The sequence below is a fragment of the Pelecanus crispus genome, chromosome 2 (assembly GCF_030463565.1).
Source record: "Pelecanus crispus isolate bPelCri1 chromosome 2, bPelCri1.pri, whole genome shotgun sequence".
In the NCBI taxonomy this organism is placed as follows: Eukaryota; Metazoa; Chordata; class Aves; order Pelecaniformes; family Pelecanidae; genus Pelecanus; species Pelecanus crispus.
In genome coordinates, this window is record NC_134644.1 from 119,643,613 (window position 1) to 119,669,997 (window position 26,385).

At 43.8% G+C, this 26,385-nt stretch overlaps 1 protein-coding gene across 1 annotated transcript; it reads left to right on the top strand.

Moving 5' to 3' along the window:
• Window positions 1–7,611: 7,611 nt before the first annotated feature.
• On the top strand, window positions 7,612–25,638 carry ZBTB14 (zinc finger and BTB domain containing 14). The gene is made up of 2 exons (XM_075705052.1): window positions 7,612–7,686; window positions 24,295–25,638. The coding sequence occupies exons 1-2, from the start codon at window positions 7,612–7,614 to the stop codon at window positions 25,636–25,638; spliced, it is 1,419 nt and encodes a 472-aa protein (XP_075561167.1).
• Window positions 25,639–26,385: the final 747 nt, after the last annotated feature.

Consider the following 26,385-nt stretch of genomic DNA (forward strand, 5'->3'; position numbering starts at 1 on the left):
TACTAAATCAGCTAAAATGTTGTACTTCAGGGGTAATAAAATACAATCATATATGTAATAGAGCATATCTCTTCCATTAGCATGCATCCTATAGGAATAACTTGATGTGATCTTAGTAATTTATGACTGCAGTGAACACTAGTGTTGCTGTCTCAGAAAAGGGTAAAAATAGTGATGGACTAATATCCATCCACCATCTGAAGCAGAGATGAAGCCTCTTTTACCTTTATAGGTTACTATTTTAAAATCATGATGATTAGAGATAAGAATAGAAAAGGCCATCCCCAGAATGCTGCTAACTTCTAAAGCATGTTTTCAGTGTATATAGTACTAAACCATATCTCTAATCATGTCTTTAGACACTGACAACTGTCTTTCTTGCTATTTGACATTTTTAACACACACCAGGGAGATACTAGGTGAAGGACTGTCTATATCCCATGCATGCACAGCTCCAGTTGCTGTCTTAGTGAAGCTACTGCTGATGACTCAGTCACGAGCACAAATGTCAAGTGATGTCTAGATTCATGATGCAGTAGTAGGCTCATTTGCATTTGCCCCTGCATAAACAGGCATGAAACTACAAATTTGTGTGAGCAAGCTCAAAGTATTTCTGCATTAAACCAGTAATATCTCCATACCTCCATGAAATGATACAAAGCAGCTATTGCTGAGACTCCAAAGTGACTTGACTCCAGCTGTATGTCCTTGGCTAATGATGTCCAACTTAAAATCTTTGCTTGGTCAAAACAGACCTCTGTGTGCTCAGCAACGCTGACAAATAGATTTGTTGTATATCAATCAGTAAAGCAAACATTATTTGTCAAGACTGATGTGCGCTGTGTTGGCACCAACAAATAAAACTCCTCCATGTCCTTCCTGCCTCCAGCAATGTTTTGCTGCCAGAAAGAGAAATGATCTTTTGAGACAACAGTTATGTCTAAGACTTTCTAATACGGATGCTTTAACCTCTGCATCTGTTTCTCCCCCGGGGGAGGAAATATTAGACAGCAGGATTTCTCTCTATAGTCTCTTGGGAATGTAAGTATGGATAGAAGTCATAATCCCATGCAGGTTTTGCTTCTGATGGGGCAAGCCTTTGTCCTCAGATGTGGTATTTGAGATCATTGGATGTGTTGGTGTCTTTTCTATCCAGTTTGTAGCCTTCCCTGCTCAATTACACCTTAACTAATCTAGAACTGCAATGGGGAGAAACCTGCCTTTCCTTGTTCTGCTTTCTGTATTCACCCTAGCTGTTCTTCAATGTTTCCACTGTATGTATTATGCTCATCACCCACTGTCATCTTTCTTCTAACAAAGCTTTCAGCTTCATCTCTGTCTTTCCTCTCTGGGAATGAAACATGGCCACACTTCACGCTGAGCCTTACTGCCACTTTCCTGGTAAAAGAAAACAGTGACACAAGTCACAAGACCTGAAGATCTGACCTTACTAGTCTTCTGGATTCAACCTGCAAATACAATATCCCTATCACCCTGATGACAGAAACTTTTATAGACATCCACATCCATGCAAGGTGACCAGGAAACTTTCCTCATGCCTACTTACTTGCCAGCCAATACCTGCAGCCTGTTCAGAGCCTGCCATGATGGCAAGCAGGGCTAGGATATTTCCACATTATAAATACTCACATACTGGGTCTCCAGCCCCTTGGGGGTATGACTGACTCCTAGTCTTTTTATGAGCTGAACAGAAGTACATATGATAGCTACCAAAAAAGCTCAAACCCAAATAATGCAACTCTTTCCTCCACAATTTTCAATATAATTTTTCAATGACAGACATCTATAGCAACATATCTATACCCATTTATCAACAACTATTCCCTACAAATGCCTACCATCATTCACAGCTATTCATACCCTACTGTTGCGGCTGATGAGCAGAAGCTCACAAATGCAGTGTGTGTTACTATTATTGCCAGCTAGAGTCAATCAGAAAACTAATGTCAGCCTGAATTCAACATATCCCATTACAAATATTAAGGTATAAATAATGAATTCCATGGCTGATGGAGAACAAGTTTAATATTTCCTTCAATATATTTAATAGGAACTTCTTTTAGACTAAGCTCAGTCATTTGGTGTACAGAAACAGCCAGCGCTCTCAAATTCGCATACAGGTGACTTCAACAGTAAGAATATCCCCAGCTCAAACACAGCAAAGGTGAAAAGAGGGTTAGTACCTTTCCCCAGAAAGTTGTAGCAACTCATGAAAAAGCTAAAACTATTAGGACCAGTAAGAAAGGGCACTTCCTACTGTTCAGCAGTAAGAGAGACATCAGCCTCACAAATGGTTACAAATACATTCTGTGTGTTTGAATGTATTTTTGTTTCACTTGCAAAGAGATGCCCATCCTGTGCACAACAGCTATTTGCTGTTATTCAAGGATAGATTCCTCCACGAGCCCATGTTATATGTTATGCTGTTCAATGACATGGCTTGTCAGGATCTTGCTTTTGCAGATCCTAGGACTACCCAAACATTAAGAGCAGCTCCTTTACTTCTCCTTTCTCTTTACATACTTTTACACAATGTTTTAAATCAAGTCCCCTGATAGCTATCATCAGACTTGACAAAACCTTTTTCTAGGCCTAAAATACATTTGAGAGGCAACTGTCAGCTCTCGGGTATTCCAGAAGACTACCCCTGAAGTAATTTCTCTTTCTAGATCTCGCTCTTGTTGACTCTCTGTGTCTTCACTGCTCTGCAGCACTTGAATGGCTGCTAATAATACAACACAGGGCAGCACTGCTGGAAGCTCAGCAGTGAAGGTTAGATGGCAATTTTCTTGGTTAATTACTGTCTTCATCTGATATGCAAGCAAAACAGAAGAACTTAGTAGATGAAATTTGTACTTTGAATGACGACAGTGTCACTGTCCTGCACAAGCTCAGTGGGTTCAGCTGCTAGGGTGGATTTGGTGTTTGTAACAGAAGTGGTAAGGCTTAGGGGCACAGCTCTAAAAAGCCATGCTTCAGCCAGAGAAAGTTATCTGTGACTGGCAAGGGTATATATAGGAGATTAGAGTGTGGATATATTTGCCTTACAGGCCATACAATATGTTCTCCATGGTCTCATCGGCAGCCAGAAGTATCCTGTGACAAAGAAGTATCAGTTGGGTGGAAAACCTGTCATTTTGATTTGATGTTATTTTCTGTGTCTTTGTCCTACTGCAAGTACAAATGAATTGGGCATGACAGTGGGATTTGGGAGGCACAGCTTCAAATATGCAGGGGGAAATCTCGCCAGGGAGTTGTTGTCTCAAGACATGGAAATGTGTAATGTGGATATTAAAGAATGCATCTTCCTGTCTACAGTGCCAGACAGGGAAAGAGTTATGATAGATCTATCACAAAATACAGCATCTGCCTACATCACACAGATAAACAGAAATTTTTGTCTCCAAATACAAGATTTAGTTTGGAAAAGAAGGTCTGTAGACCCTGAGGTCTGGGCTTCAAACAGGCCCGAACAAACAGGTCTGAAGGATATAACCATAAAAGTAGGCTACAGCATACAGCAGATGTATAGCAGATACACCAGGTTGTACTGAAAGCAGGAAAAGTCATTTGGTTGAAGTTTTACTATATGTCTACATTGTAGGAACCAAACTTGTGAACAGAACTTGCAGGAGACATTATTTGTGTTATTAATGAAAAACAGTTGGAGCGTGACTTGAAACTGAATGAGAAAAGAAGAAAGGAATTCCACTGTGTCAAGTTTTGTTTGGGGAGCAAACAAAATTCTGCAAGGTCTTCCCATTTCTAGATATCCCAAAGACTGTATTTGGTAAACATTGTACAGAATGTCTACATTCCACTGCTAGCAGGAACTACAGTTATATCTTTTAAAGCCTTCTTGCCCTTTAAAACCATAGGTCTCCAAATGTTTCGTGAAACTGTTTGTCTAATATTTCTTTGAGGTATTATCTTGCCTCAGAATTTTACTTTAGGAGACCGATATTCCTTTAAAAGGGATTTTTCCACCCAGTATCTGGCAGTAACCCAAAACAAATCACTAGAACTACAATATCAGAGCAGCCTCATAATTACAGCATGGATTTCAAATGAAAACAAAACCAGGCATGGTCTGAAGACCGTAGATATTTGAGGGCCTGAATTGGTGAAGCTGATTTTACCATGTGAAGGTAATTCATAAGGCAAGAATGCTTATGCTTTGGACTGTTCCCATGGGGAACAGTGCAAATACACAATCTAGAACCTCCTAGCCGTGCTACTAGGTTTAAGCCAAAGTATTGAATACAAGTTGCACATCTGGCATGATGTTTGATGACTTATTTCATACTGAAACATAGTAAAAAGAGAGGAATTAATAACAAATTAAGTTCATCATCATTATAGTATATGGTTTGTTTTACCATCCTGTCTTGGAGCTGCAGTCATGGACCAGCACTCCATTTTGCAAGATACAACACAAATACAGAACAAGAATGTATATTCTTCCCCAAACAGCTTACAGTCAAACAGTAATGCAAGATATGACTGGATAAAGATACACAGGTGAATACAAAGAGATATTAGTGGTAAAGGATCCGAGTGCATGTGACTTATCTACTGTCAAGAGCTTTGAAAGGGGAATTTTCAAAGAGGGCTCGAGGAATACTTTATGCACGTTTATAGAGAATTCCCAGAACAAACCCAAAATAGTCCCACAATGGACTGCCTGAGAGAAAAATGCAAGGACTGAGAACATGAGGATTTTTTTAGCCAGAAAGGTGGCAGAAGCAAAGCACAGAAATTAATTTAGAGTCAGAGGATATTCTGCCAAAATATTGAGAGTATTTGAAAATAAGAAGAATGGAAAGGGAAAGCTGTCACATCCTCACTTTGGTCTTTCTGCACCAGTGATCTTATGAGGGGGAAATGGCACCCAAGCCTTACTTGACTTATTGCCTATGTGGAACTCCTGGTAGCAATATACTGTACATTTCAGGAAAAGCAATGTAATTGGGTGAGCAGAATCCATGGTTAAATTACTCCTGCAAAACAAGCAAGCAAAAAGTTTTAATAGCATGCTAGAGGACTGCAAGAGACTATCGTTGAATCAAAGCAGCCTGCAATGCCTAAGGCTGTTATGATAAACTTGGAGGTTAAACATATACATAATCCTGTTGATCTTGTAACTATTACAGCAAAACATGCAACATACATAATAATGTTAACAGTGTAGTAGGCTAATAGGCAGCATACTGATCCAAAGCTCTAACAGGTGTTCCTGACTTGTGTGGTGCATGAAATACTTAAATATTTTGAGCATAAAGTCACTAATTAAATAAAAAATAAAAAAAAGTTAAAAAGTGACATTAACTTGCCAAGCTGTATGCTCTTAAGCCAATAAATTTACTTCCTTTTTTTTAAACATTCAGCTGCACCTGAGCTTTTAAAGCTAGTGGGCTAATAAAGGCTCTCCTGAAAGATGACAACTATGTTAGCAAATGAGAATCTTGGAGAATGCACACTTATATTTAGCGATCTTAAACAAACAAACTAAAAAACCCCTGATAATTTTCTCTAAATTTGACTTTGGAGAGAGTTACAACATGGCTAAGTGTGCATTGTATGTGGTACATCACCTTACAAGCACTTGCCCTCCTAAGTGCCAAAGGGTACAACAGAGTGTGAGGTACCACACAGGATAAAAGTGAAATTATGATGGTTACTGAAATGCTTTGTGGACATTATATATGTAAATAGAGGGGCTTCTGCTACTGAAATGAATTACATCTACAGAACCTATATCAATATAAGAGGTCATGTTTATAGCTGCTGTCATTTCACTCTTGCTTCTGCCAAGTCTCAGTCTGCTTGAAAGATTTCTCTGAAATCAGGGCTTTTACTGTTAAGGTACCAATCCCATGGCCTAAGCTGCTTCCAGTGCATGCAAGGACAAGTCCCATAGGCACTAACGGGAGAAATTAACAGGATGGTCTAACAGAAACAACAGCTACATTCCCTTACATGAATATATTTGAAGCAAGAATTATCCTAGCACTTTGACTTGCTTAAATGTGCACAGGAAGTTGCTTGTCGTCACTTTATCAGCTATGACAGCATGTAATCGCGTGCACATAAGGCTGACACAAAGGAATTCGGTTTACTTCCATTACTATCCATATACCTTATTAATATGAGAGCAAAGCTGGAAATTGCTGCAGTTAGAAAATATCTCTAACTAAAAAAGTGCATAAATAACCCTGATTGTCATTTCAGCAAGTGCCACCATTATGGACAGCACTGATCAGCATGTGGAAAATTCTGTTTTGATGATGGTAAGCTCAGAGAGTGATAGTCAAAATGCAAGTGTGTGCCACACACTTGCTTTATTTGTGCATACCTCCACCTAATGGGTATGAACATCAGCAATGGCTGGTTGCATTTGATTTAGGGAGAGATGATACTTGAGATGGAAAAGCCTATGAAGGGACAGAACCTCTCTTAAAGCACTCTATAGACTTTCCCTTGACTTCACTTGCATGAGACCCCCCATCCAAGGATGATCTAAAGTGGAATTATTACTTTCTGTAAATTGGACTACTTGACAGACAGTAGCCAGAGCTATTATGCTGATACTGTGAACATTGTTCTCCTCTATCCTCCCTGTCCCTTCTTCCTTTGGCTTACATTACATACAGATACTGGGACTGAGAAGGTGCTGTAATAATCATTCCCGAAATGTGTCTGTATACTGTGCTACTTACGCAAGGTCTTTGAGAAGCTGCTGTATCTTTTCCAGTATGACAGTCAGGTGATTGGTATCTTGGTTGTGAAGCTCCTCTAGGGTTTTCCAAAAAGAGGTTCTTTTTTTAGCATGTGTTTCTCTTCCCACATTTCTGAGACCATCTCTCTGCATGTCAAAATAAAACAGGAAGGAAAACTGCAGAAACTAGAAAGCAGAGAATGACACTTAGCCATCCACCTTGAATTCCATGAATAATAAATTGGGATTGAACAGTAAATACAGATTAGTCTAGTTACCAATGCATAAAATAATCGGACTGTAGCCAATGCATAAAATAATCAGACTATAAGCTTGCAAATTCTACTGCAGATGTACTATAAGTACAATAGATACATAAGTACATTAATGTAACCCTACCTTATTTTGAAATCATAGCAAATATCAAGCAAAAAGTCTTGTTATATTACCATCACAGGCTGTAGTTATATCACTAACAGCATTGGCTGAGATGCTGGTGGGCACTTAAGTCCAAAGTATGCATCAGGTAAAGCAGAATGAGTGATGTTTGGGATGACCATAAGACATGATTGCTATTAATCTCTTTGTACTTGCAGAGACTGAGCACTGTTTACTTGCTCCCAGTAATTTGGCAGTCACAGCTGCTGGAAATATTTGTATGTGTTCTGTGGAAAAGACTCTAACGGACTGTGGTTACAAAACATAAATTGTTCAAACCAAGCAAGCGTAAATTCTACTTATTTCCATGGGACTAATAATTTACATAATCCTACAATTTATTGTAAGTTATGTTTCCTGTATTTCACACAACTTGTACGGCACTGAAGCACACAACCTGATTGTGACTGCAAAGCCAATGTGCATTCGACATCATGTATCAATTTGAAAAATACGTACACATACACTGGGGGCACAAGCAGCTGAAGGAACTTTGGTCAAGCAAGCTGGTAAGAAAAGTCTGTTTTGATAGAAGTTCTGACAATCCTCTGGCTGAACAACCAATGCTGTTCTTGGACCAAATCCAACTGTACAACGCCGTCACACTAGGAGAAGTGGCACACCACAGACAATTAGCATTCTAGCTAGCAGCTACATCCCATGGACCTTTTCCAATCTCCCCCTTTTATGCAAGCTCTTCAGATTTGGAAAATTCATAGGTTTCCTGCCTCTGCAAGAAGCACTCAGCAGTGCTATAACTTCTTGCCACAGCAGACCAATTGCAAGTTGCATTGTTTGCCATACCTGTTGCACTACACCTTTTTTTTATGCTGTAGTCTATTTCTAATTTTGCTAACTGTGTTTACCAGTATACATAAGGACATGTGTTATCCCTGGGGATTCTTGTACATCAGTTCAATGCTTCTAGACAGTTCTCTCGGAGATCAAAGTCAGATTGTTTTGCCATAGGTTAAACTTTACCAGTTACAACACATTGGGATATTTTCAAGCTTCTCCAATGGTAGCAAAGCCAACCTACAGCTATTAGGCTGCCCTGAAACATTGTTTAAAGTCAATAGCAAAACACAGGCAGCCCTGAGCTTCGGAAAATTATCGTATTAGGTTTTTTGACATTGGACTTCACAGGAAACTAGCTGAAAAAAAAGGAATTGGTGGTATATGCTCTGAATCTAGCTCTGGTAAGACCAGGTTTTAAAAAACCAAAACACACACCACCACTCTGTTGTGGCTTAGCCCCTGTTGGCAACCAAGCACCACACAGCTGCTTGCTCACCCTCCCCCTCTTCAGTGGGATTGAAGGAGAGAATTGGACGAGTGAAAGTAAGAAAACTCATGGGTGGAGAGAAGAACACTTTAATAATTTAAATATAATAATAGTAATAAATATTGTAATGAAAAGGAGAACAACGAGAAACAGAACCCAGGGGAAAAAAAAAACCAAAACCAAATGATGCAACTGCTCATGACCCACCGACCGAGGCCCCAAGCAGCTATCACTGCCCCCAACCAGCTCCCCCCAGTTTCTATACTGAGCATGACGTCATATGGTATGGAATAGCCCTTTGGCCAGTTTGGGTCAGCTGTCCTGGCTGTGCCACCTGGCAGAGCATGGGAAGCTGAAAAGTCTTTTGACTAGCATAAGCAGTACTCAGCAACAACTAAAACATCAGTGTGTTATCAACATTGTTCTGGTACTAAATCCAAACCACAGCGCTATGCCAGCTACTAGGAAGAAAATTAACTCTATCCCAGCTGAAACCACGATACTGTCATTGTCATCCCCCCACCCCCACCCCCCCCAAAAAAAAAAAAAAAAAAAAAAAAAAAAGAAACACAAACCAAACAAGCCCTAGTCACTTTTTCTACCCTGGTAATTCCTTGAGTGAATTGACACAAATGATGCAGTTGTATAAAGGCAAAACAAATAGGTCTCTTCAAAGTGAGGAGAATTTAAAGTATTGAATAATGTGATCCCTTGAAATTACTTGTGGCCACCTGTTGTACCTGTCACTATGGTCCACACTGACAGCGTAGGAAAGTATTTTGTTGACCACTACATACTATTTGCTCATAACTGCATTTTTTTTCAGTCCAGAAAACATTGAGGACTTTTTAACAAACGTCTGGAAGATGCTGAGCAGCTAAGAAACAACTGAAGGGGGAGAAAAGGGGAGAGCTGCTTAAGTTAGTAATTTCTGCACATCATCACTTTGATATACTTATCGTTGGATCTCTTAACAATTTAGAAAACTGCAACAAAGCAATTTGTTGAAGATTGCACAACAAAAGAAGTATTGATCATGGTTCAAATCTATTATCCCTATCAGACAGCCCTTTTCCTTCTGGACATGTTTTTGAATTAAAAATCAGCTCTACTAATTTGGATGTATTCAGGAGATTATTCAAAGTGTTTATAGGGGGAATGGCTGATATACACAAAGTAAGTGATTGCCAACTATTTTCCCTTAGCTATCCTACCTACAGTTTTCACTTAATATGACACTAAACTCTGATCTTATGTAAAGCTTTTTTGGGTTTTTCTGAGATGATGAAAAACATTCTTATCTACAGTGTATATACTTACGCATCAGTAAGGGTTTCTCTGTACCCACCAAATCCCATAACCAACGGTTAATCTCTCTTCATATTGAAATATCACGAGGTCCAGAAATGATCACAGGAATTTTCTTTTAAAATGTGGAAGGCAATGTAGTTGGAGCCAATGCCTCTTCTGGTAACCTTTATAACGTAAGCATCAAAATGAGCACAGCTTCAGAGAAGGAAACAGAGTGAGTGACCAAGGTGATGACCTCTTAGAGAAGAATCAAGGACAGAAGGCAGCTTTCTGATTCCCAGCCAAGTTCCCAATCCATCACCAAAGCAAATACTTTTCCTTTTGTGTTACTCTTTACTACCTATTAACAATTTACTATTTTAATTTCATGTAAGAAGCCAATGGTCTTACTATTTTTTATTTCTCTTTAGAAAAGCAAAGATATATAAACTTGTATTAACTATGTGATCCTACACTATTAAAAGTAAGCTCCAATATACTGACGTGGTAGTGATTTAAAAATAAAATATTTGTGAATACTTGGGATCTGTAAACTTTAATAGAGGGACAGAGCCAAAACCACCAAGCAATTAATCCATTGTTTCTTATGGGCAAGAAAATTAGCTGTATGATACAGAGATGAAGCATATACTAATAATGAACTTTAGAGGAGATCAAGACTAGTTCACAGGGGATGGCTTCAGTTTTAAATAGTAAATCTAATAGGATTCAGCATAGTCATTGTGTTATTCCACAAACTTGTTCACATTGAGTAACACAGAAGGATGCATGTAGCTTCAATACATTTACTAGAGGTAATAGCTTAATTAAATAGAGTTTTTGCAAAATACAGTCCTGATAAAGCAGACAGAGAAGGGCAGTAATAATACTTATACTGATTCTAATACAGGATTTTTATTTTTCCAAACTCTGATCAAACTACATGGAGAGGTAGGTATTTTTCATCATATAAGAAATAAGGCTGTTAATTTACAGTAATAGCTTTGGATTTATCAGAATAAAACTCTACTACATCCGAAGAGAGCTAGGATATTCTCAATCCTATCCTTAACACAGCTTCACACTGTCTCCCATGGAAATCAGTGGGAGCCATTCTAGTTACTTTGTTGGGTGAGATCTCTGACTACTATGACATTTGGGACAGGCCTAAAAAATAGAGGGGCACTCTAGAAATAAACAAAATGTAGGTCTGCATTTTTCTTTCATACTCTAACATGCAACTTTTTAATGTAATGTCGAGACTACTAAGAGACAAAGGCAAGCAACATTATAAATTAAAATCCTCTTTCCCCTCTCCCCTAAAAATGTGCTTACACCATTATTTTACTTTAAATTAGTAAATCTATTTCCTAACTACTCTGTTATCTACAGAACCATAGAAAGGGCTATCTTTATAATGTGTTTAAAAGATAATTGCATTTTAAAAGATATGCATTTTTCTCGATCAAAGTTTGATATTATTTTCTAAATATGAAGTGATGTTCAAAAAATCATGTTGGTTGATAAGCCAGTTTTATCTATATATTGGATTATAAATTATAGGTTCACATCTACTTCCTTCATGAGTGGCAACATTCCTACTGACTGTAAGGAGAATGGGTTCAAGCAAATTGCTGGGCAGCAAATTTTCCCAATCTCATTCCTTTTCCTAACAGGCATACGGTAGTCTCATGATGTTTGTCTGAATCTCAGGTAACACACATAAATATGAGAAAGAAAATCCTCCCTGTAAAATTGCATTGTATTCTGCAACTGGGCTGTGACTAATGACCTCTATCTGCATTTATGAACAGAATATTTGGTCTTAATATGGCAGGATCGTGCTCTCTCCATATCCATGCTGCCTTTCAGAATAGACAGGACAAGCTTGATGGCCCAATGGGGTATCCTGTCCTTGGAGATCCAGCGTTCCCATACTTTCATTAACTTGACATTGACACCAAGTGCCTTTCATTCTGCCAGTCCTTTATACAACTCTTTGTTCATTGCACCCCTTGCTAAGGGCTGACGCACATAAAAGAAAAGAGGTAGGAGCTATTTCTTTAGATCAAGCAATAGAAGAGTCTGATTTCTAAGGATTTAGGATTATAACTTTGGTGATGGTCCATGTTGAGAGGAAAATATGAGTGACTGAGCAGTTAAGAGTGGACCATAATGCAAATGTGCAGAGGATCATAGTGAAGATGAGTAGAGTAAGCTTAATTCTGCCTTCTTTCCCCTTGGAGTGCTTAACTTCAAAGCATTATTTTTCTTTTAATGTAGGCCTTTGGCAGTTGCAGCATTTCATATACTGGCAGGCCAAAGAGAACTATTATAACCATCTAATTTGACATCCTATCTAGAACAGGACACAATACCACTTGCTCCTTTTACTTCGAGCCAATTAACTAGCGTGCGACTAAGCATAACTTTCAAAGGCATTCATTTTTTCATTTGAGGATTTCAAGAGATGGAAAATCCATTAGTTTTCTTGCTGGTTTGTTCCAACAGTTAATCACTCTGTTTAAAAAATGTATGTTTCATTGCGTATCTGAATGTTTTCATGGTCTCAGCTTCCAGCTATGGGCAATTCAGGTCTTTTGTCTTTGGACTAAAGATCCCTTTGTTCACTTGGTATTTTCTCTCCATTAAGTTAAGTAAGTGTCTTAGCCTCTGTAATCAAATCATCCTAATGCATTCTTGTTGAGTAAGCTAAATAGCTTGTGCTTTTAAAGTCTCTCACTGTAAAACACTTCCTGCAGCCCTCCAAATAGTTTTGAAGCTCTTTTCTGCTCCTTATTTTTTTTTCTTGCATCCTTTTTAGAACATAGGAACCAGAACTGTGTGCTGTATTTCAACAGCAAATGAAAGGCTGATATCAGTCACGAGTCCACCAACCAAAAACCATGCACATCACCTCCCTATCACCTCAGCTTACCCATATCTATATATATATATGTGTGTGTGTGTGTATATATATATATATATAAGTATTCTTGGGCAAAAATTAGGCAGCCTCTTTGGGACAGGTACAGACCTATCACATCAATGAAATTTGTTTTATATTATGACATCTGTTACATTCCCTTCTGCAAAACATTAAATACAGAAAACCAAATTAATCCAACAACAAGGCTTGCTGCCACCAATAGTAAAAGTAGAAGCAGATGGCAAGGGGAACACTTTACCATGACACCTGCCACTGCTCCAAGGCCGGGATCCGTTGTGGAAACACTGGTCCTTGCTCCAAGGATGCTCTGACCAACCTAAGCTGGGGAGGAACCCTGCTGGTACTACTGCCTTTACCAGACCTGTGCCTTAGGTTTCACCTTCCTACTTCTGTATTATTTCCCTTTCATACCTTAGCTTTTCTCCTTTCATTTCTCTTCCTGTTTCTCCTCTGCTTGAGAAGCATTTGGGGCTGCCAGATCAGACTCCGTCTTCTGCAGTGTTCCTCTAACCGTGTGGCCAAAGACATCAGCGAAAAGTGGTAACTTGAACAACTGTAGTGTCGGTGCAAACTAGTAGCATCTCAGAGTTGCCTGAAGGCAATGTGTGAGGTTTGTTCTTCTGAAAAGGAAAGGTTGTAAGCAAGAGGAAGCACCAGAAGAACTTCAATTTCTATGTTTGCTATTATTTTATGTATGCTTGTCATTAGAAGGTAATTAGAAGGAAGTTAGTTTGAATAACTGACATTACAGACCATTGGAATTAATTCTTTCTCCAGGACAGTTAATGCCACCTTTAATACAACCAGAGATTGTCAGTTCAGGGAAGAGAAGTGGATACTGAAGTTACTCCTTCTTTTTCTGTACTTCTAATGACTGGTGATGAAGGTTGCGTGCCTGTCCATGGGACTGAGAAAGTTGAAAAGCCAAATCTTAACTCCTTAATGTTGTATGACATCAGGATAACTCTTTTAGCTTTCTAGGCCCATTTATTCCCTCAGAAAGAATCAAACACTTCTCCTATTATCTAAATCTTTCTTATTCTTGAACAAGTTACAATCAATGTTATTTAACAGTTCTGACAGAGCACTGAGCTTTTTTGCCTCTAGCCTGAATCCAGCTCAGTTCAAATGTTTTTCTGTAGTTATGGTTTTTTTGGTGATGAGTTTTCCAGTGATCTTTGATGACTTCACTGTTAGATGAGATCAGTTCTCATTCCCACTTTCGTTATGATAAAATAGTTTCCATGCTTTCTACAAATATTTGGATTCAATAGTAACATCAAAAATGCAGGTGTTAACAGGCTAAAATCTTTCTGATCTCCTTGAGGGAAAGTGCTGATGAAGGCTTGAAATGTGCAAACTAGAGTAGTCAGGAAAAGTGCTCTCCATTCTAAAATTTGCACTTTTTAAAAAGTGAAAGTTTGTTGTTATTAGCAAATGTGCAGAAAACCCCAGCACCTTTAACTAAAATGTCACACATAGAGCCACACAGCTTGTTTGTTGTATGAAGCTCTCCACGTCTCTTTAAGCATTTGCTTGCCAAAATATGCTCAACTGCTTAGAAAAACATCCGCAAATAGACGTCTGCAACCAACTAGTGAAGAAAGCAGCTGCACCACGTAGAAGCAGGCAAGCTGTCTACTAGCGGGGCTTGATCCCTTTCTACTGGCAGCATTTTGTGAGAGGTTTATGCATGTAGGACTCCTGGTCATTGAGTCTCAGCTACAGAATTTCAAGCATTTTGTGTAGCATGGACAAGGCTCCGTTTCCTTCTGTTGTTTTACCCTGTGAAGCTGACTGATGTGAAACTATCAAATATTGCTTTTAGTTTATTTATAGAGCATTAAAAAACAAAAACAGCAATGGGGAATTTAACAAGTTCTTCTTGCTGTGAACAATAAACAAGCAGCTTTCAGGAATAACAAAACATGAGGTTCACAAAGAATGAGGGCTGTAGCTGGTGAGACAACTGATTTTTCAATTATAGCTTATCCATAATTGTGAGGGACAGTTTCCAATAAACAAACACAAGTAAAAGGCTTGGGTTTTTTGACAAAACAAATACATTACAGTAAACAGTATTCGTTTACATTTGGCAAGCTTGGCTTTTTTTTTTTTCAGAAAATGCCATGTCCAAAAATTCACATTTGAATAAAAATTAGTTTTGCAGCCATGACAAGATCACCACTGTGGTGTGGTGGGCTGACCCTGGCTGGACGCCAGGTGCCCACCAAAGCTGCTCTATCACTTCCCTCCTCAGCTGGACAGAGGAGAGAAAATATAAGGAAAAGAAAAGCTCGTGGGTTGAGATAAGGACAGGGAGATCACCCAGCAATTACCATCACAGGCAAAACAGTCTCAGCTCAAGGAAATTAGCTTAATTTATTGCCAATCAAATCAGAGTAGGGTAATGAGAAATAAAACCAAATCTTAAAACACCTTCCCCCCACCCCTCCTTCCTTCCCGGGCTAAACTTCACTCCTGATTTTCTCTATCTCCTCTCCCTGAGCAGTGCAGGGGGACAGGGAATGGGGGTTGTGGTCAGTTCATCACACAGTTGTCTCTGCCGCTCCTTCCTCCTTGGGGGAGGACTCCTCACACTGTTCCCCTGCTCCAGCATGGGGTCCCTCCCACAGGGCACAGTTCTCCATGAACTTCTCCAATGTGAGTCCTTCCCACAGGCTACAGTTCTTCATGAACTGCTCCAATGTGGGTCCCTTCCACGGGGTGCAGTCCTTCAGGAGCAGACTGCTCCAGCGTGGGTCCCCCACAGGGTCACAAGTCCTGCCAGCAAACTTGCTCCAGCCTGGGCTCCTCTCTCTCCATGGGCCCACAGATCCTGCCAGGAGCCTGCTCCAGCACGGGCTTGCCGGGGGCCACAGCCTCCTTTGGGCACATCCATCTGCTCTGGCGTGGGGCCCTCCCCGGGCTGCAGGTGGATATCTGCTCCACCGTGGACCTCCATGGGCTGCAGGGGCACAGCTGCCTCACCATGGGCTGCACCAGGGGCTGCAGGGGAATCTCTGCTCCGGTGCCTGGAGCACCTCCTGCCCCTCCTTCTTCACTGGCCTTGGTGTCTGCAGAGTCGTTCCTCTCACATATGCTCACTCCTCTCTCCAGCTGCAGTTGCTGTTGCACAGCAACTTTTTACCCTTCTTAAATACGCTATCCCAGAGGCGCTACCACCACTGCTGATGGGCTCAGTCTTGGCCAGTGGTGGGTCCGTCTTGGAGCCGGCCAGCATTGCCTCTATTGGACACAGGTGAAGCTTCTAGCAGGTTCTCACAGCAGCTGCTCCCTGTAGTCCCCCCACTACCAAAACCTTGCCATGCAAACCCAATACACTTGGTAATCACAACTCCACCTCAAAAGAGTTGAATTGTTCTGCTTTGCCCATTATCACACCAGCAGATCATTCATCCAAAAAAATATGTCTGCCCTTACACAAACAAAATGGACATCATGTAAATAATTCATAGAATGGCAGTCTCCTCTATTAACTGCATACTGCAAGACTCTGCCTTGAACATGAAACATGGCTGAAACTGAAATCACCATGCTAGTCTTATAGGAGCAGATGGTGTAAGTGCTCTGTAAATCAAAAATATACCTGACCTGTGAATGAGAAATCTGTTCCTTTTGATAGATCAGGCATGAGGAAGCTGTTACACCCTTGTGGACCTGTTGTTTCTTAGGAGTGTGTTCATAACGTTAGCAGGTCTGCAGTACAAACAGGAACGAAGCACAGAAACAGCTCTTGCCTAGTGGGTAGTAACTAACTCACCAAAATGCCTTCTGTTCCTCTTATAATGCGTATTACACACTTAAAAGTCAAGAAATAGCCAGGTTAAGATTGCATGTGTAATTTTAGGCTGTTGTTTGTTTGATACCATCTTTACCTAGGATGAAGGATCCAAATATATGTAGCACTCTTTCTTTCTCCTCTGGGACTTCTCACGTCTGCTCAGTGTCCTCTTCCAGCTGGGCCTGTGGATGACTACACATTGCTGCTCCCTAACGCCTCTGCCTGTAGCACTTCTTAGCTTCAGCACCAGAGTACCAGATCACAACTGAATAAGGCAGTAAGATAATGACACAGAGTAAGGAAGCACAGAGAGAACACTGTGGGAAAGGAAGAGAAAGTGAAGTTTTCATGATATTCCTCTGGCACTTGACATCAAAAAGCGGCATCCATCTTTCTTCACTCACTGTCCATACGGTTTGAATCAAACAAGGATGTCATGCAGAGTCAAGAAATGGGCCTAGAGTAAGGTAACTGACAGTAAAAGAGAGGAAGGAAAAGGAAAAATGAGAGGATGGCAGGGATATAGGGAAGAAATAGAGAAAATGAGTAAACAAATGGAGTGCAAACCCAAAACCGTGAAGAAATGTACCCAAAAAAAAGGGTGGGAGGTGGAAGACAGGGGCAGAGAGACAGTCCAACAGGGACGGTAATAAGGTGTGTAAAAATATGCAAGTTACAGCTAGACCTGATTATTTTGGTTAGAAACAAAAAGAATATGGAGTGCCTTGTGCGTGCAGAGCATGAACTGCTGTGTTCACAGAGCCATGTCTCTTATCTACCATAACTTTTGACAAATGCGTATCATACATTATCATACATGACTGTAGATAAACACGTCACAAGGTGTACCAGAATTAATTGGAAAGAAAAGTATGTAATTAAGATGCTCTTCTACTTAGAATCTATTAAATAAAATTTTAGAGATTGGGGTCTCTAGAGAGGACTTGTGTCCCTTCTGGCACAGGTGCAAGCTACGAGTGCTCTTCAATCATTCGGGAGGTGAGATGGCCTCTCTCCATCCCTCTCTGTTCGTACAGCTCAGCCAGGGGTTGTGCCGCCAACCTCCATCGTCTATGCTCTGTTCCTCCTCCTTTGTCGCTACTATTCCCTCTTTTGTGGGGATACTTGAAAATACAGAAGTGAGTAAGTGATGCAAAGACATGACTAACTCGCACGCACATTTCTGCTGGGAAATTTGCCAGGTTGCTACGGGAAACACAGACTGCAAGGAGCATCGGCTCCCTGGCTGTCCTCCTCCATCCTAGCCCATTCACCTACACTCTCTGGAGGCTTACACAGACCGTCCTTGCTGACACGTGGGAATACACTAACAGCCTCTGCGACTCCCTTGCACAAATATTGGACGTTTTGTATCTTTGCTTTCTTTTGCCCGCTCGGCTTGATGAGAAATCCGACCCATGCAAAGTGAACACGGAAAACCTATGTCCTTGTATGATGACTGTTTCTGCAAGACCAAGATACACTTTGAATACACAAAAACTGGCCATAATATTGCCACGTTCGTATCACCGCTTGTAACTCATAGACTTTATAAACTGAACCACCGCAAACACACAAGAACCCACTGACACTTAATACACATTTTAAAAGCAGTCGCCGCTTAGAACGTTAGACGCAAACCTTCAGCCTTTCCCGCATGTCACCTCCTGTGCCTCACACATGGCTGCAGAAAGTGGCACTTGTCATTCTTCACTCCTGTTACACAATTTTCGAAACAAACAAGCGCATCCTACAAAGGGCTCTTTTTCCCTACAGATATCCCTGCAATCCAAACAGTCTGGAAACGGCCTGTTAGTTAAACAGTTCCACAGTATCTACAGTCTGGCTCATCAGATAGGAAAACAGCACAACTACTTCAAAGCCCAAATGTTAATCCGTGTTAGCTGGGTACAGGGTGATTTCATAGGAAGAGCGTTTCAGTCAGATACATGAGCAGGACTTCTTTTCCTCCTGGTTACACTTTTTCTGCAGAAGGGTATTTTCCTGTAGATTGAAAAAATACTTGCTTTTGGCAGCTAACATGACTACTTATATTAGCCCACAGACATGCTAATGGAGATGTGTTTTCTTATTCTTATGCTTCACCTTCAGTAACACGTATTTTCAAACCCAGATCTTTTCAGCGGAAATTTCTGTGACCTTTACTTTTTGTCTTTTATTTCCAAAACCGAGTGCACCATGCCCAGATTCAGACCTGTCATCATGCTTCAGTTTTATACGTGCAGCTTTCCACACACCAGCACTTGAGATGACTTGTAGGCTCCTCTGTTACTTTTCCGCGTAGGGTGTTCATGAGCTGTATAGGGTGCACGTTCACAGGTGCACTTCAGACAAGCAGGTTTCACCAGAAACTTGGATTCTCACGTGACACTGGTTTCTGTTTCTTGCCCACTTCAATCACTCAGCAAAAGTAGTCTCGGGGAAATGCGTAATTGTCTCACATGCAGTAGTTTAAATAAGCCACTTACTAGCAGCTGCTTGAACTGCATGTGCAATTTTATTATTATTACCTGGTACTGCTAAATTTTAACAGCCTTCATTCCTGCTGCTCACTGCACATGCTTTATAATATTATCTATAGCATTTACAATCCAGTGGTGTTCCAGCACTTCCACGCAGAAACGAGGAAGCCTTTCTCTCAGTTTGCAAGCTCACCAAAGAGCACTGCCAACTTCAGACCCCACGGCAAATACTTGGGACATCATATGTAATGAAAAATATGACACGGTTAGGCAGTAACAATGCTTTATTTTTCATCCTCCACAATTCACGGTTAACACATCTGGATATTGAACACACGCTTCCTCTATTTGAGTATCTCAGTGAGAGCTAGCAATGATACAATTTAAACATGCAGCACACATTCAGAAGTGGCCTGCGACACAGAAAAGCAGAGAGAAAAACCGGATAGAGAAAACCCTTTCCTACGGTGCCATGCTTTTCTCCACCAGGAGTTTAATTCTGATGCCTTGCATTACAGCAGAACCCAGCCCTAGATATTAAGGGTGTCCATACCATGCCAGGTGCAGTACAGACAGAGCAGAAGCAGCGAGCGTAACAAAATGAAGAAGCGTAATTTGCTGGTCAGCCGGGTAAACTCAGCTCTTACATGTTTCTGTACACAGAAGCGTACACAGGAATGTCTGAGGCACTGTCAAAGAAAGAAACAGCATGTCGTGAAGTTGTAAAAGGGAAGCTCCTTCCACACTGGAGGGAATTCTTGGACAGGATTCAGAAATATTCAAAGATTTAAGACAGTTCTGCCTTCTGAATGCAAATCACTGATGTTACTACAAAACCAAGCCCGGCAGTTTTGACTACCCAGGCAAAATGTGGACTTCATTCCATTATATCTAAAAGTGGCTAGAAAAAATAAAATCTTTTAATTAATAATTTCAAAAAGAAAGAGTGGTCCAGCTGGAAAGTAATTCACTACGTATATTAGTGCATCATACAAAAACGTCAGAGAGATGACTTAGGAAGGGGCAGGAGTTATCGCCCCGATGCAAACATTTACTATGTCGCTCCCAGAGGATGACTCCACTGTTCCAGTAACTTCCTTACATCGCTGTATTTTTCAACACAAGTAATTATATTATATTGAGACTTCACTCTTCTCTAGCAGAACTGCTGCGTTTGACACCACCAGCAACACTTTATGCACAAATTATTTCACCGAACGCTGCGCCGCCAGGCTAGTGCCTGACGAACCGTTTCGGGAAGGAAAAACCGGGGGTGGAAGATGAGCAGCGCAATAACAGCTTTTATTTCTTTCTAGTGGCCGCGCTACTTCTCCAAAACTCCACACCCCTCCCCGATGTTGAAACAGCGGGCGGCCAGCGACGGCGCACAGCGGGTTTTGGCCGGCAGCCGCGCACCCCTCGCCTCGCCCCGCGCACCCCTGGTGCTGCCCACACCGCCCGCGGACACCGCACGCTCACCGGACAACTGCTTTTTAAAAAATCCCGCCTAAATTTACGCGCCGCGCCCCGCCCCGCCCCCCGCCGGGCCCTCTCGGAGCGGCGCGAGACCCCGCCGCCGCCTCACGCTCCCGCGCCGCCGCCGGGCGCGAGCGCCCCTTCCCGCCCGCCGGGGCGCGCCCGGCCGCGCGGCCCCCGCCCCTCCGAGCGCCGCTCCCCGGCGCCCGGGCCCGCCCAGCTCGGTGCCCGCTCCCCCGCCCCGCACCCGCCTCTCGGGGCCGAGCCCGCGCCGCGCCGCGCTCGCCGCCGCGCGACGCCAGGCCGAGGGGCGCCGCCGGGCTCGCAGGCGCGGCGGGGCGGGGCGGGTGCCCGCCGCGCGGCGGCAGCGGTTCCCGGGCGCCCGTTCGGCGAGGGCCGCCCCCGGGGCCCCGCGGCGCGCGCGCCCCCGCTCCGCTCCCCGCCCCCGACCGGCCGCCGCCGCCGTAGCGGCGGCGCGGGCCCCCCGAAAGGGGAGATGGAGCCGGCGCGCTGCCCCCGCTCTCCCCCCCACCTCCTCCGCCTCCTCCAGGCTCCCCGGCACCGGCGCGCCCTGCTCGCACCGCGCATGCACGTTCCCCCGCCCCCGGCGCGCGCGCGCGCACTGAGTGCTCGTGCAGGAGGCGGCGGTGACGGCCGGAGAGACGCGCGCAGGGCCCCCCCCCCCAAGTCCCCCCTCCCCAAATTCCCCCCTCCTCCCTCCCCCCCCCCCCCCATTCCCCTGCCCCCTCCCGCGCGGCGGCACCGGCGGCAGCGGCAGCCCCCCGCGCTCCCCGGGAAGTGCGGTTCCGCGCGCGCGCGCGGGGCAGGTAAGCGCGAGCCCTCTCCCCCTTCCCCCCCCCTCCCCCCGCCGCCCGCGCCTAACGGCAGGGCCGCCGTTGCGCTGCGCGCGCGCGCGCGCTCTCCCTCACGCGCCCCCCCTCCCTCCTCCCTCCTCCTCCTCCTCCTCCTCCTCCTCCTCCTCCTCTCCCGCCCCCCCCCCCCGCTCACTGCCGCCGCCGCCGCCGCCTCCGGCGGCCCCGGCTGCTGACGGCCGCGGCCGTTAAAGCCCAGGCAGCTCGCGCTGGGTGAGATGGAGGCGCCGCGGGCGCGCCCGCCGCCGCCGTCAGCAGCTCGGAGCCGTCGCGCGCCTGCCTCCCGCGCGCGCGGCGGGCGGGCGGGCGGGGGGAGGGCGAGGACACGGACACGGACACAGACACGTCCAGCGACGGATGCGCACGCTGGGGCGCGCGGGCCCCGCGCGGCGGCCGCCGTAACAAAGGGGCGCGCGGCCGCGGCCTGGCGGCGGGAGCCTGGCGGCGTCTGGGCTCGCGCCGCCGCCGCCGCCACCACCACCACCACCGGCGGGGCGGGCGCCGCGCGACAACCGCTGGGGCGGGGGGGAGGCGGAGGAGGAGGAAGGGGGGCGGGGGGGGGGAGCGCCGTCCCCCGCGCGGCCCCGCGAGGCGGGGCGGGGGGAGCGCCGGGCTCGCTCCGGAGCGAGGCCGCCTGCTGCTCGCGGGCGCCCCCGAGGACGGGCCGGGAGCGCGGGCGCCGCCTCCCCGCCGCAGGGCCGCGCCGGCAGCCGCGGGGCCCCGGCGGTGGCGGCGCGGGTTCCCGTGGCCGCGGCGGCTCGGCAGGGCCGGGCCCCGCCGGGAACCCGCCCGCGCCGCCTCCCCGGCGGCGGGTGCGCGGAGCAGGCGTGCGCCTTGGCCGGCGCGGCGGTGGCGGGCACGGCGGTCGGCGCCGCGCCGCTGCGCCTGCGGAGCCGGGAGCGCTAACGTGGCGCGGCGGCGGGAGCTGCGCGGACAGTTGCAACCCCAGACACGCTCTTCCCCCCTCCCCGTCCCTGTGGTGGTGACGGCAGCGTAAGAAGTGTTCGTGTAGCAATAATGAGAATTGCCCCGCGGGGTGAGTAGCCCCGTGGCAGCGGGAGCTTCCCCCTGCCCTGTCTCCGTGCTGGCGGTGCTGTGCCCAAAGTGCCCCGCTCGGCTGGCGGGGCGGCAACTTTGTGTCTCTCACCGGTTACGCGCCCCCGTGCACTCGCAACACCGTTTTCAGCCGCTTGTGCTTCTCCAGTCGGTTCTGGCTCAGTAAGGCTCGACAGAATTGCGGCAAAACTGCACGTTCTTTAACACAACAGGGCGGGATTGCTGCTAGATTATTAGCAGCGGTGCTTTGCTCTTTGCTTAACAAGAAAGCAGCGTTTTCTCCGGCTTGCAAAGAACTCCGCACGGATCCTGTTGAAGTAGTTGTTTGTCCTACCCCCTAAGGGGCTGGAATGATGCATTTTCCTGGGAGGGTAGACCCAGACAACCCAGAAAAATACATACAGTGGGTCTTGGTTTTGTTTTCTTTTGTGTATTTCAAATATTTATGCACTTCCTATCTGGCTGTCTTTAACATCATCTTATTTGGGACCAAGAAAAGAATTTTGGCTTTCCTCAGTTTGTTTTTTTTTTTTTTTTAGCCAGTGGCACTACACACTGAGGTGCCAGACCTGCAAAGGTATTTGTAGGGAGCCAGATGTTCCCATACCATGTTAAACACCCAGTGCCAAGAGTGGAAGTCGCATACCTGTCCTCTGCTTCCGTTTTGTATACGGTCCAGGATAAATTAGAAGTTGGGAAGGGAGTTCCCAGTAGCTCTGTGCCAGGTGATGGAGGATTAGTTCTGAACCAAATGTTAAATTTCCCTCCTCTCCACTGCATTTCCTGCTTCTGTCACAGTTAGATGCCTGTGGGAGATTGCAATTGAATAAATTATGCATTTTGCATTATCCTTCTGCTGTTCAAGCTTCTCCATTGTTTGGAGATCTGGTACCCTTGGTGTCTCTTTCCCTGGTCCTGGACGTGCATCCATCCACAGCCCAGTCTGCTGTCCTTCGGGATGCCTGCTCTGCTTGCCAGACCCTCCACTGGGCTTGCGCAGCACCCTAATACAGCAGAAGACTAATCACCTTTTTGAAGGGTTGGTTACTGGGCTAACGCTGTTGATTCCTGTAGAGGCTTTTCAGAGCTTTAGATGTGGTGCAAAGGAAGTAGAAGGAAAGTGGAGTCAGGGAAGTGAAGTAGCCAGAGGAACGTAAGCATATGGTTTGTGACAGCAGCGCTATCTGATCAATTTATGCAGTCATTTGTAGAACCAGTCAAAATAACTGGGTATTTAACAGTGCATTTTATAAAATTCTAAATAATTGAAAACGCTATGTTTTAACACGCAAATTTAAAACAATCTTTGGAGTAGATTTTATCATTTCTTAAAACATTATTATCTTCCTGTCTTTCAGGCTGAAGGCGGCCCATTGTAAGGGTTAATCATCTGTCAAATATTTAATAATCATTTGTTCAGAAAATTTCCTGCATTGTTCATGGTAAGGCTTATATTTGATATTTCGCATCTAGTTTGTTATGCTGATGCATTTAGAGTATTTCTTATACGTTTTTTAGTATTAACATTTCCTTGAGCTATAAGAATGAGTTCTACTGCAGTTGGATCATACATTTACCGGGAATTGCAACTTCACAGAGAAAGTTTTCAACTTTGGATAACTGAATCAATAAATATTTGAAGAAGTTAATATATCGATACCAAAGATTATCCTTTATAAATCACTATGTGTGCTGTAAAGTATATAACCTAGGGAAAGACCTTTATGTATTCACAATTTTAAAAGAAGTTTAAGAGTAATGCTTTTATCATCTGAAAGTCATATGAAGCAAAAAAAATTATTTGGCTTTTTTTTAGTGTGTAAATTACATTGGCTGCTGGGATTTTATGACTTAGACTACTTAATAAAACTTACAAAAACTTTCCCCTGTTATTTTACAGGAGTTTTTCATCAGTATGTCTGAAACCATTAAATATAATGACGACGATCACAAAACTGTGTTCCTGAAAACCTTAAATGAACAACGTTTGGAAGGGGAATTTTGTGACATAGCTATCGTGGTTGAAGATGTTAAATTCAGAGCACATAGATGCGTGCTTGCTGCCTGCAGTACCTACTTCAAAAAGCTTTTCAAAAAACTGGAAGTCGATAGTTCATCAGTAATAGAAATAGATTTTCTTCGTTCTGATATTTTTGAGGAAGTTCTCAATTACATGTATACTGCAAAGATTTCTGTTAAGAAAGAGGATGTGAATCTGATGATGTCTTCAGGCCAGATTCTTGGTATTCGATTTCTGGATAAACTCTGCTCTCAAAAACGTGATGTATCTAGTCCTGAAGAAAACACACAGTCCAAGAGCAAGTACTGTCTAAAAATAAACCGTCCTATGGGGGAACCTAATGATACCCAAGATGATGAGGTGGAAGAAATTGGAGATCATGATGATAGTCCATCGGATGTGACAGTGGAAGGAACTCCCCCAAGTCAGGAAGACGGAAAATCACCTACCACTACCCTGAGAGTGCAAGAGGCGATTCTGAAAGAGCTGGGAAGTGAAGAGGTTCGAAAAGTGAACTGCTATGGCCAAGAAGTAGAGCCTATGGAAACAACTGAATCAAAAGACTTAGGATCTCAGACCCCTCAGGCTTTGACATTTAATGATGGCATAAGTGAAGTGAAAGATGAACAGACACCAGGCTGGACCACAGCAGCTGGGGATATGAAGTTTGAGTACTTGCTTTACGGACACAGGGAACACATTGTATGTCAGGCTTGTGGTAAGACCTTTTCTGATGAAGCGCGACTGAGAAAACACGAGAAGCTCCACACTGCTGATAGACCGTTTGTTTGTGAAATGTGTACAAAGGGCTTTACCACGCAAGCTCATTTGAAAGAGCACCTGAAAATACACACAGGTTACAAGCCTTACAGTTGCGAGGTATGTGGAAAGTCTTTTATTCGTGCACCAGATCTAAAAAAGCATGAAAGAGTTCACAGTAATGAGAGGCCATTTGCATGCCATATGTGTGATAAAGCTTTCAAGCACAAGTCCCACCTCAAAGACCATGAAAGAAGACACCGAGGAGAGAAACCTTTTGTCTGCAGTTCCTGCACTAAAGCATTTGCTAAAGCATCTGATCTAAAAAGGCATGAGAACAATATGCACAGTGAAAGAAAACAAGTTACTACAGCCAATTCTATCCAGAGTGAAACAGAACAGTTACAGGCAGCAGCTATGGCTGCTGAAGCAGAGCAGCAATTAGAAACTATAGCTTGTAGTTAAAAACTAAAGCAGAAACTTTATCAGAAATAATATAAGAAATTAAATTCAACAAAATCTATTGTTGGTATACGTTTAGACTGAGAATTATCTTTTCAAGAAAACATATTTTTAGAGGATTTGAACGCTACATAGGAACACGCAGCATTGCTTGGTTAGGTATTTTGAAACATTTCAGAGATGGGTATTCTTAGGATGTGAAACCGTTTTGTTGTCATTAGCAGTATAATGCACTAATACCTGATTTAATTTGAGAATATGATCAAGTTCTCTATAAAACAGGGATCATCACCGGCTGATGTTTTGTTTCATCCAGTATGGAATACTGCATACAGTGTAGACATCGAAATCAGTGAGTTATGGTTAAAAATGCTGAGAGCTCAGAGAATAACGACCATGGAAAGGAAATACTTGTTTTTCATAATTTTGAAAGTGTTATACCTACAATTTTTGAGAAACAGACATTGATTCCCTAAGCTTTTTAATTCCTCCTTTTTGCACCTAATGTAGGTGCTAGAGTTTGGTACAGGAGAGTGTAAGGGGGCACGGAGATCAAAACGAAATTGCTTCTTATTCCATTCCCTCAGATATGCTCTTATTTTAATCAAGGTGGCAAGTTTAATGAAATACTTGCTTTCCTGAAAAAACTGCATTGTTCTCAGTGGTCCTGGCTGGCAAAGCAGAAGGGTTGTGGCATTCACCTATCCCCCTTCTGTGGGGAAAAGAGTCTGCCTCATTTGTTTCTGTGTT

What these genes read in the sequence shown, in the direction of transcription:
- ZBTB14 (XM_075705052.1), top strand. Translation starts at nt 7,612, where the DNA reads ATGTATCAATTTGAAAAATACGTACACATACACTGGGGGCACAAGCAG. An exon ending in AACTTTGGTCAAGCAAGCTG is followed by an intron (nt 7,687 to 24,294) that starts GTAAGAAAAGTC and finishes GTTATTTTACAG; the next exon opens with GAGTTTTTCATCAGTATGTC.